The sequence below is a fragment of the Hyperoodon ampullatus genome (assembly GCF_949752795.1).
Source record: "Hyperoodon ampullatus genome assembly, chromosome: 4".
In the NCBI taxonomy this organism is placed as follows: domain Eukaryota; kingdom Metazoa; phylum Chordata; class Mammalia; order Artiodactyla; family Ziphiidae; genus Hyperoodon; species Hyperoodon ampullatus.
Window position 1 is genome coordinate 36313789 of NC_136917.1, and position 11096 is coordinate 36324884.

General features: G+C 54.9%; 1 protein-coding gene across 2 annotated transcripts; it reads right to left on the reverse strand.

Moving 5' to 3' along the window:
* Positions 1-266: 266 nt before the first annotated feature.
* On the reverse strand, positions 267-10633 carry ARMC6 (armadillo repeat containing 6; the record flags this gene model as incomplete). 2 transcript variants are annotated; one of them, XM_079701657.1, is made up of 7 exons in its annotated part: positions 267-1011; positions 2205-2342; positions 2716-2847; positions 3528-3673; positions 5400-5973; positions 9245-9327; positions 10507-10633. In XM_079701657.1, 7 exons carry the CDS (start codon positions 10631-10633, stop codon positions 799-801), a joined length of 1413 nt encoding a protein of 470 aa, XP_079557783.1. In that variant the 3' UTR covers positions 267-798. The 2 variants fall into 2 exon arrangements, with proteins under 2 accessions (XP_079557783.1, XP_079557784.1); XM_079701658.1 differs by having other exon boundaries at positions 3504-3673; positions 10507-10627.
* Between the last annotated feature and the right edge of the window lie 463 nt (positions 10634-11096).

The following is an 11096-nucleotide window of genomic DNA, read 5'->3' on the forward strand; positions in this document are numbered from 1 at the left end:
AATGCACATTGAGAACAGCAACCTTGGCACCCTTGGACCCCAAGTCTGACAATGACCCCAGCAGCCCACCCCTCTGAGGGTGACAGTGAATCATACATCCCAGGCTGCTCTCAAAACCCCTTCACTTTCCTCAGTGAACCCATGACCTCCCCAAACATGCACCCCTCTCCCCTGTTCTTTGAGGCCACTGGCTGTGGCTCCCATGCTGCATGGTGCTACCGAAGAGACCCTTCCATTGATCAACCAACAGTCTTTTATTACCAGGCATCACTGGCTGGCCTGGGACACCTGGAGACAAATGAGCCTTGGTCCCTGCCCTCTGTTCAGCAGAGCAAGGCATCTGTGATCCATTTTACAGGTGAGAGAAGCAGTAGCAGGGATGAGCATGGACTTGTAGGAACAGAAGTGGGATCCCTGCCCTGCTTTGAGATTGGCCAGTATGGTTTCCAGGTTTCAGACAGACCTCTGGCCCTAAGCAATGCTGAGGGGGTGCTTCTACTAGGAAAGGGCAGTGGGGTTGGGTGGCACAGGACGGATGAAGCTGATGCTGTCAGCCGGTGAGCAGAACAGCATGCGGGGAGGCTGGGACCCAGGGGCTGCTTTCTGCTGTGTAGGTACCTCACTGATGCTCCCTTCCCACCCCCTGGCCAATGCTTGGTACCCATCAGAAAACACCTCCTGTTAAGGGGGGAGGAATCTGGAGGCAGAGCAGTAGGACATGATTCCTGCCCCCACCCTCTCCCCAGCTGTTCCTGAGTCACATGACTCACCCAGTCACAGCTCACACTGAGCCTGGGGTCATGGTGCCAGGTTACCCTTCTGGCCAGTCCACAGCTCTTGGAGCTCGACGTGGCAGCCCAGGTCCCTCAGGGCGGCCTTGGCCACGTCCTCACAGTCGCGATGGGTGGCACGGGCCCGCGAGATGAGTGCCTCAGCCCCTAGGTCCAGAATGGGCTGTGAGAAGGTCTGGCTTCGGGCCACCAGGTTTCGGATCAGCATGCAGGCCTGTTTCTAGAAGGGAGAGCAGAAGGCGAGTGGCTGTGAGCCAGCAGGTAGGAGCTGGGGGTGGGGTCCACTCTGACCTCGGAGTCCTCATCATAAGACAACATGGCTGCAGCCAACATTCAGCAGGTGCCTACGCTATGATTCATCAGGCTAGACTCATGCCTCCACTTCATCCTCTTGGCAGCCCTGGAGGCAGGGCTAATCACCCCAGCTCCCAGGGGAGGAGACTAAAGCTCAGGGTAGCCAAGTGCTTGGCAGGTGGGGCTGGTCCCTCAGGTGCGAGGCCCAAAGTCTCAGCGCAACATCCCCTGATGCTGGCAAGAGCCTGGCCGGGTGGCAGGGGAGGAGGGCAGGGAAACAGTGGGAAAAGCGGGGTTGCGTACAGGGTCCATCTGTCAATTATACTGTTATTCATTCAGTCGGCATTTGTGCTCTGTGTCTCTGCTGGGGGTGGGTGCTGAGAAGCACCCCAACATGGCATCCACCACCAGTGGGAGAGCAGGTGAGAAGCAGGTGAGGTGTGAGGGCCCGCCCAGCCGGGGTGGTCAGGAGTGGACAAGGTGATGGGCCAGCCAAGGGCACAGCATCCTGGAGGAGGGAGCAAAGGTCCCCAGTGGGACCAAGCCTGGTGTGTCTCAGGACCAACAAGGAGGCCCCTGTGCTGGGAGGGTATGAAAGGTGGGAGGCAGGGAGTGCCCTGGGGGCTGCTGCAGGGAGGAGTGTGGGTTTCTGGCAGGGCTGTGCATTGCCCTGTCTACACTTCACCTCTGCTGACTCCCCAGCAAGGCGTGGACAATGGCCCCACATGCAAAACACAAAGCAGCAGCCTAAGGTGGGGCAGGGAACCTTTCCCAAACCCCAGCAGATCCCCAGCTGCTGGTCCCCCCAACTCCTCCTCCTCCTCCTCCTCCTCAGATCCCTCTAAAGAGACTGTTAGGAAAGGAAAAGAGCAAATGCAAGAAGAGCAAAGAAGACAGCAGCGGGCAGAATTCAGCACATTTCTGGAGGATGGGAAGTAGACACAGGACATCAGGGGCTGAGAAGGAAGGAGACCCTGGAGCCTTGGGTCATGATGGGGATGGGACGGGGACAAAGAGGACCTGCACCCTCCCCCTCCCGCCCCCAGCAACGTGCACGCTGGCCTCTTGCTCCACCTGCCCACCAGGCTCCCGTCCCCTCCTCCTGTCCCCCACGCCTACCTGCACGCCAACCTCCTGCGGGTGTGCCTTCATGGCCTGCAGTGCAGCCAGGGCCCCGCCGCCCTCCACGATGACCTGGCTGTTCTCTGGCTTGCGCAGTGCCAGGACACACAGAGCCGCGCAGCTCTGCTCACACACCTGCGGGGTGGGTCACAGGGATGGCTGAGAAGAGGCAGACAGACCCCCACTGTCACCAGCTCCCCAGGTGAGTGCCCTGCAACCTCACCTGGACAGACCGCTGTCAGTCCACGTGTGTACTGGACCAGAAGTAACAGAAATGACACCAGGTGCATCAGCCAAGCTCTTAGGGGTGACGGTCTCACCCCAGGCCCCTTGCTTGCCCCACCCCGGCCCTCACTCACCCTGCCCCCAGCCTCTTGCTCGCTGACCTCACCCTAGGCCTGGCCCTGCTTCGGGAGATGGGAAAGACCATTATGTAGATATGGATACTGATCTGGGACTCCAGCCATGCAGCCCCACCTTGTGTGTCCCCCTGCCCTGGGGCGGGTACCTGGGGACTGGCCAGGTGCCGGGTCATGGCAGACACAATGGTCTCTGTCCCGCCAGCACGGACAATGGCATCCTTCACATCATCGTTGCCTGCGATAGCCCTCAGGGCGTTCAGCACTTGCTTCACAAGGTCCTAAAGAGAGGGCAATGCACGGGTCACACCTGGCCACACCCCTCTCCTGAGAGGCACCCAGGCATTAACTGCTTGGTTGCTGGATGGTGGGAGGGGGTCTCGAGGGAGGGTCTGGGGCTGTTTCAATGTCTGCTGTCTGAACACAGGTGGGGCCACCCCGGGGCGTGCAGCTGGCATGGAAGAGCAGGGCTATTCATCACTTGCTGTATAGAGAAGGCAGGGGAGGCTCGGGGAAGTGGACCCTGTGGTTCAGGCCACCTGCGTCCAGGCGAGGCGTCTGGATGATTTCAACCCCTGCCAAAACACACACAGAGGGGCGTGTCGCTGGCTCAGGCCAGCGAGCAGAGCACGGGTGGCCTCACTGAAGCATCACACACCTGAGCTGGGGTCTGGACCAGCCCCCCCCACCAACTAAAGGACAGTGAGAGAGAGTGGGTGGGTTTGTTTTCCCCCTAAATTTGAGGTCCTTCTCATGGGTCATGAGAAGTGAAAACTGATCTTTGGATCTGGGCTCAGCAGACAGGGCCAGAGTGTTCTGACTCAAGCCTGGCTGGCTGATCGGGGCCTAGAGGGGCGGAGTTCACTGGGAGGCCTGGAGCATTCCCCAGGTGTCGAGAGAAATGACAGAGTGAAACTCAAGCGAGGGGACTTCACACCCTAAGACAGCTCTGGACGCCCACCTGGTGGTCACTGCAGTCGGCCAGCAGGGCCACCAGGACGCTGAGGCCCCCGAGGTCGACGACCTCCTGGCAGAACTCGTTTCGGACAGCCAGGCGGGACAGGGTGCTGCAGAGATCACTCAGGATGCTGGGGTTGTCGGGGAACGCTGTAGATGAAGGAGGAGGAACCGCTGGGGTGAGGAGAGAGAAAACCAGCCCACGTTCCGAGCCAGTAGTCCTGGGAGGAATCCTGAATCCCGCTCCACCAGCGAAGCCTGGCCCCTCTGCCTGGCCGGGTAGCCGCCTGTACCAGGAGGGCCCCAGGGACCACAAGGTGCGGGGGTGGGGGTGGGGTGCTGCCTGGGCCTGCAGTGCCCCCTGCTGGCTGCCGGGGAAGACACAGGACTGTGCCCCAGATAAATTCCAGACCAACTGATGATCTCGGCTAAAAAAAGAAAACCATAATAGTGCTATAATAAGACATCCGAGACTATTTTTATGATCTTGGGTAGAGAACGACCTTTCTAACTGCAACAGGACACCTAGAAGCTGCAGAGGGACATATGGATAGAGTTGACCTGAACAAAATTAAACACAGATGCTGAAGACAAAGCTCAGAGGCACCAGGGAGGAGAGGCATGACTGAGAATGAAGAGGGGAGGAGAGTTAGGGAGTTAGCAGGGGGGCACGGAGAGCCATGACACAGAGCTCAGTGATGGTCATTTATAGGGCCCCACTGGCCAGGCCACAGTCCCCAGTGACTCCATGAATACTAATCCGGGTGTGCCATGGAGGTATTCTCTAGATGTGGTACATCCACGACCAGCTGACTTCAAGGAAATGACCCTTGACGGTCTGCGTGGGCCTCATCTCATCAGCCAAAGACCTTAAGAGGGAAACTGAGGTCTCCCTGAAGAGGAAGAAGCTCATTGGCAGAGTACAGTGTTGGTTCCTGCCCAAGCCTCCGGCCCACCTCACAAATTTCAGATTCAAAAGCCCCACGACCACATGAACCAATTCCCTGCAATAAATCTCTCTCTCTCTCTATATATATATATACACATATATATGTATACATATATATACAAAAATACACACACACACACACACACACACATCCTACTGGTTCTGTCTCTGTGGTAGCACTCTCACTGATAGGAGCTCCTGCAAATAAACAAGGAAGATGCAAAGCACCCCCTGGAAAAGCAGCCCAACTTTGCAGCTGGTTTTCACCCTCTCTGGAGGTGTGAAGGGGAGAATGAGGCAGGCCCCACTCCCCCACAGACAGGGCCAGAGTTGCACACACAGGCCTGGCAAGACAGCCAGAGCCACAGGACAGGCTGGAAAGGGGAACTCATTCTTCTAGCACCTTCTGTGCACCAGACCCCAGTCAGGCCTTTTCCAGTGGGTGCAGTGGACAGAGGTCAGGGGCTTTGGTGCCCAAACGTCACTGTTGTGACCTCCCTTGGCTGCCTCATCAGGGTCACCCCCGAGTCAGGCACATGGACATGCACAAGAATGGGCGGCCAAGTATGAACCAAAGTGTAAACCTCTGCCTGGGAGCGGCCACAGTGAGTGCCAGCAACACTCCCCCATCTTTGGGAAACAGCACCCTTATTTTTCCCTTTGAGGAGCCCTCTTTTCCACTCTCAGTCTGTGTTGCTGGACAGAGCCAAGCCCCCTCCCCAAATGGTTTAGAGATGAGCGTGGGATGTGGTCTGGGCCAATGAGCGCTGGCTTGGAACTCTCTTGGAGCAACTAGGAGTAAGGACACTGTTATGCTAGGGCTGCCATGCAGGTGGGACCAAGCTGACAAATACAAGTGGTGCCCAGAGCCAGCCAGACCTGAAGCAGTCCTAAACCCTGACTCATTCTTGCCACACCTGCTCCTACCTTTGGCGGCCTCAATGAGCACCTTCAAGCCTCCATTCTCCTGCACGATCATCTTGGCATGGTCATGGGCACGGCCGAAGGGCACACGAATGTCATCATCAAAGGTCATGATGCGTAGGGCCCAGCAGGCCTCCCTGACCACGTCGGCACAGCAGCTGTGCCGGGCAATGGCGCCAGTCAGCAGGGGTAGCACACCGGCCTTCACCAGGCTCTGCCGGTTCTGCTCGTGCTTCAGGCAGGCGTGGCGCACACAGCGGATCCCCGAGCAGGTCACGTTGGCCGAGTCAGCATTCTGGGCCAGTGTGGCCACCAGGAGCTGCAGGCCCTGTGTGTCCAAGAGGTCGGGCTGGCCATCAGTCAGGGCTGACAGGGCATTGAGGGCCTGGAGCAGGAGACCCTGGTCACCTGCTGCGGCCAACTTCCAGGTGGCGAGGAGGATGGGGTAGGCCCCCTTCTCCGCTGCCAAGAAGCGGCATGCCTTTTGCTGCTTGCACTGCTCGCAAAAGCGGGCGAGGTGTGCTGACACCTCCTGGGGGTGAGAGCGGGCCATGGACTCCTGCAGGTCATCCAGAGCCTAAGGGACATGGGAGAAACCTCAGTGTCAGCTCAGTCCAAAGACGGTCACAGCGACAGTGCTGCACCCCTGTGGGATTCCCTCGTGTGGGATCTGGGCCTTGGTGGAAGTTCTGTGGGGCTAGTTCCAGCTGTGGCAGCTTCCACACTTATGCTTTTATTTGTTTATTTTTTAAATATTTATTTATTTGGCTGTGCTGGGTCTTAGTTGCGGCATGCAGGATCTTTTTTTTTTTTTTTTTTTGCGGTACGTGGGCCTCTCACCGTTGTGGCCTCTCCCGTTGTGGAGCACAGGCTCCGGACGCGCAGGCTCAGCGGCCATGGCTCACGGGCCCAGCCGCTCCGCGGCACGTGGGATCCTCCCGGACCGGGGCACGAACCCGTGTCCCCTGCATCGGCAGGCGGACTCTCAACAACTGCGCCACCAAGGAAGCCCGCAGGATCTTATAGTTGCAGCATGTGGGATCTTTAGTTGCAGCATGCAAACTCTTAGTTGTGGCATGTGAGATCTAGTTCCCTGACCAGGGATTGAACCCGGGCCCCCCCCGCATTGGGAGCGTGGAGTCTTAGCCCCTGGACCACCAGGGAAGTCCCCACTGAGCTTGAGAGGCCATGGAGGAAGGGAGGGAGGGAGGGAGAGGGAGAGAGAAAGAGAGAGGCCCTGCCATCTCAGTGTCCCTGACAAGGAGCCACACACACGAGTACAGACATTAAACATTCTAGCTCTAGCTGCCATTGCATGAGAGGCCCCCAAGTGAGACCAGCAGAAGAACCATCCAGCTGAGATCAGTCAACCCAGCAAAATCATCAAAAACAATAAAATGGCTATTGTTTTGGGTTGTTTGTTGTTGTTTTTTGGCCATGCCACGTGGCTTGCAGAATCCTAGTTCCCCGACCAGGGATCGAACCCGGGCCCACAAAAGTGAAAGCATAGAGTCCTAACCACTAGACTGCCAGGGAATTCCCCTTGGGTTGTTCATTATGCAGTCATAACTAACTGACATACCCACCAATGGTTAGCTCTCTAAGGAAGGTGAAAGCCACCTTTACCAGTCCTGCCCATATCATATACCTCCTGTTCATCTCTCTCATTCACTCCACCAATATTTACTGAGCACCTGCCAAATGAAACCATGCTGTACACATGGTTGGTTTACCTATGTTCAACTCTAAGCCCTTGGGGAAAAAGCTTATAATGAGAGAAGACAATTTGAATAGGGCACACAAGTCTAGTAGCCACTCAATGCCATGACCTGAGGACCTGTCTCAGCTTGAGCCCAAGATGAATCCATGCCCCTTGAGCTTATGACATCATTTGCATCCAGCCCTGGTGAGGGTGGGTCTACAGATACCATCAGCCCGAAGTGCTTTGATTTGGCCTCGACTGCCATGAAAGTCAAGAATGCCTGTCAGCCAACCCTCGCTGAGCTCTGATTTGTGGACTTAACTAAACATATGTTATGATGAAACAGAATATTAAGAAATAGGTTAGGGCTTCCCTGGTGGCGCAGTGGTTGAGAGTCCGCCTGCCAATGCAGGGGACACGGGTCCGTGCCCCGGTCTGGGAAGATCCCACATGCCACGGAGCGGCTGGGCCTGTGAGCCACGGCCGCTGAGCCTGCGCGTCCGGAGCCTGTGCTCCGCAACGGGAGAGGCCACAACAGTGAGAGGCCCGCGTACCGCAAAAAAAAAAAAAAAAAAAAAAAAGAAATAGGTTAATTGGCCCAACATTGTAAATCAACTCTACTTCAATAAAAAAGAAAATTTTTTTAAAGGTGAAAGAAATAGGTTAAAACCTATTTGTGTGTGTGACTTGAATAGACATTTCTTCAGAGAAGATACACAAATGGCCACTAAGCACATGAAAAGATGTTCAACATCACGTCATTAGGGAAATGCAAATCAAAACCACAATGAGACACCATCATGCCCATTAAGGTGGCTACTATGAAAAGAAAAACAAACAGAAAATAACAAGTGTTGGTGAGGATGTGGAGAAACTGGAACCCTGTGCACTACTGGTGGGAATATAAAATGGTGCAGCTGCTGTGGAAAGCAGTATGGTGGTTCCTCAAAAAATTAAACCAAGAGATCCAGCAATTCCACTTCTGGGTATGTACCGAAACGAATTCAAAGCAGGGTCTCAAAGAGATATCTGTACACCCATAATCACAGCAGCATTATTTATAGCAGTCAAAAGGCAGAAACAACCCTAGTGTCCATCAATGGACGAATGGATAAACAAAATGTGGTGTAGCCATACAATGGAATATTATTCAACCACAAATACTACAACATGGATGAACGTTGAGGACTTCATGCTAAGTGAAATAAGCCAGTTCCAAAAGGACAGATACTGTATGATTTCCCTTAGGTTCACATCCACGGCTGTCTCCCCCTCCTCCTCCCTTTTTTTTTTGGTGGGGGGTGGTCCGTGCTGTGTGGCTTGTGGGATCATTTCTTCTCTTTGGATCTCAATTTTCCCATCCTTTAAATGGGGATGATAACCCTACCCTCACAGGTGTCTTTGGGTTAATAACTGAAATGGCATGAGGAAAGCACCTGGCACAGAAATGAGTCCACAGCCGGTTCTCAATAAACACTGGAACCTTCTGCTGTTTTACCAACAGTTTACCAGTTTGATGGATGACCTTAAATAAAGGACTAAACCTCTGTGAGCTGTACTTTCCTTGTTTGGGTCACTGGAGAGCAAGGGCAGGCTCTGGGCCTCCGTTTCCCCATCAGAAAGCCAGAGATGACACCACCTACCTTGCAGGCCAGTTTGAGTGCTAAGGATGGGCTGTAATGTGTCAGTAAAGAGTCGGTGCTCAGTAAGTGACAGCCTTACTATGATTGCACTCTCTTTTCCTGGGATTCCTGTCCAATTTTCTGAGCAAATTCAGTGGTTGGGAGGCCAGAGAGGCTCCTCCAGGGGGGCGTCCACCCCAAGGCTCCCAACACCGAGACAAACATGAATGCTGTCCGCCCCTTACGTCTGGACTGCTACCCACTCCCTGTCCACTCTAACAGCTCCAATCCCAGAATGTGGCATGTGAGTGGGTGGACAGATCACAGTGGCCCCTGAGAGGCCCTCTGACGTGGGCTCAAGGAGCCCTGGTTGCACAGTCAGGCTTGCCTGTGCTTGCTGAGTAGGCTCTGACCTTCTGAATCTGTGTCTGCCATCTGGGGACCAGGGAAAGGGTGCCCCCGACAGAGTTATGAGGTGATGCAGGACCATGCATGTAAGGCCCAAGTGGGCTGCCCTCTCCTACCTGCAGGATGTCATGTGTGGGCTCCTGGGGTCCATCCGCAGAGACTTTCGGCGTCATCTTTACAATGTTGCCCAGATCAACCCCTGCGGGGGATGGGGAAGTCAGGAAACAAGTGACAGCCATCATCCCCAGGGGCCTGCTGGAGTCACACCTCATGTCCCTTCAGCTGGGACCACTCTACTCTAGAGGCCTTCAGGGATCTGCCCAGCTCCCACCCCACTCCCTCCCTGCCTGGGCAGGGCCCAGCAGCCACGCCCACATGGTGGTGTGGGGTGTGGGGGTCTTTGTACCTTGGCCCCGTCTAGCCAATGGGAGCAGAGGAGTAGTGAAGCTCCGCACCAGCGCCACAGTGAGGGACACACTCTGCCTGGTGGGCTGAGAAGGGACGGGAACCCATGGCCTTCTCCCTTGGGGCTCCCATTGTTCTTCACCCTGGCTGCATCCCCAGCCTCGGCTGCATCCCCAGCCTCATCTGCACCCCCGAAGGAAGCCCTCACTGTGCCGAACCTGTCTAGGTGCCCCACCAGCCCCTGTCCAGTGTCTATACGCTACTCCGTGCCCGGGACACCAGCTTCTGACCTCGAACGCTGGATCCCCAGTCTCCCTTGCCCTCTGGCGTCTGACTGGGTTTGGTCAATGGGAAGCCGGACTCAAGATCAGGGGCACAAGGAGTGGGAGGGCAGGGTGTTCATCCCCAGCTTCCTGCCTCTGCCTCTATCAGACGACCCTCATCCTTTGCCTTGGCCTGTCATGGGAAGGGGGAGGTCCCTGCTGTGGCTAGCAGGGTCTAACCCTGCCCACATTATTGCAAAGAGCTCCCTCTTAACCAGTCTCTTCCACGGCCTGGCTGGAGCATGCCACCTGTTTCCAGAGGCTGGTGACCAACACCCCTTCTGCCTCCATGAACTCAAGCTGGGGTGCAGGTGGGGCAGGGAGACAGGTGGCCCTGTTTCTCGGGAGGTGGTCAAGAAAAGTCTCTTCAAGGAAGCGACAGTTAAAATGAGACCCACCTTGAAGGACCCAGCCCTGCAGATGTCAGGGTAAGGTCCAGGCAAGTAGAGAGTGGGCTCCAGCGAGGTGGGAGTGGGTGGCCAGCGTGCCTGGGGCAGAGTGTAGACAGAAGATAGTGGCCAGGGCTGTCATTGCCAGGAGGGATGTGGTCATGGCAGGATACCACTCTTTTCACATTAAGAGCCATGGACTGGTGGCGACTCTTGGGCAAAGAGCCAGACCAGCACTGAGACCGAGCCACACTGCCCTACCTTGTGATTCAAACTGCTCCACGGCCTCTTTCACTGCCTCCTCTGGCCCCATCTCAAACTCCTCGATGTTCTCCCGAACGGCTGCATCAAAGGTCTCCTGGGTGATGCGCTTGGAGGCCATCTTCATCTCCTCTGTGTGGGGTCAAGGGCACCCAGTAGTTGCTCCCAAGCTGAGAAGGTGACAAGTAAGCATCATCAAGGGTCAGAGGGCAAATGAGAACCTGGCTACCACTTAGGGAGCATCTACCAAGGGGCCAGAGCCTATAACCACCCTGGAAAAATTCTTACAACCTGAGTCACAGGAAAGGGTGATCTCCCAACATCCACAGAATATCTAAAAGTACAGACAAGGGCAGGTAGTTCAGTATATTTTATCTAAAAAATGGGGAATGTTAATATAATGTATGTCCTTATAGTAAAAAGTAGTAACAGTAAAATAAATATAAAATATCTTAATAATATTATGTTGTATGTTGTATGATTATAATATACTATATTACAATATAAACAATATTATTCACATATTACTCTATTATATAGTTATGTACTTCAAATGTACTTATCTAATGAAATAATGTTATGATAGCATA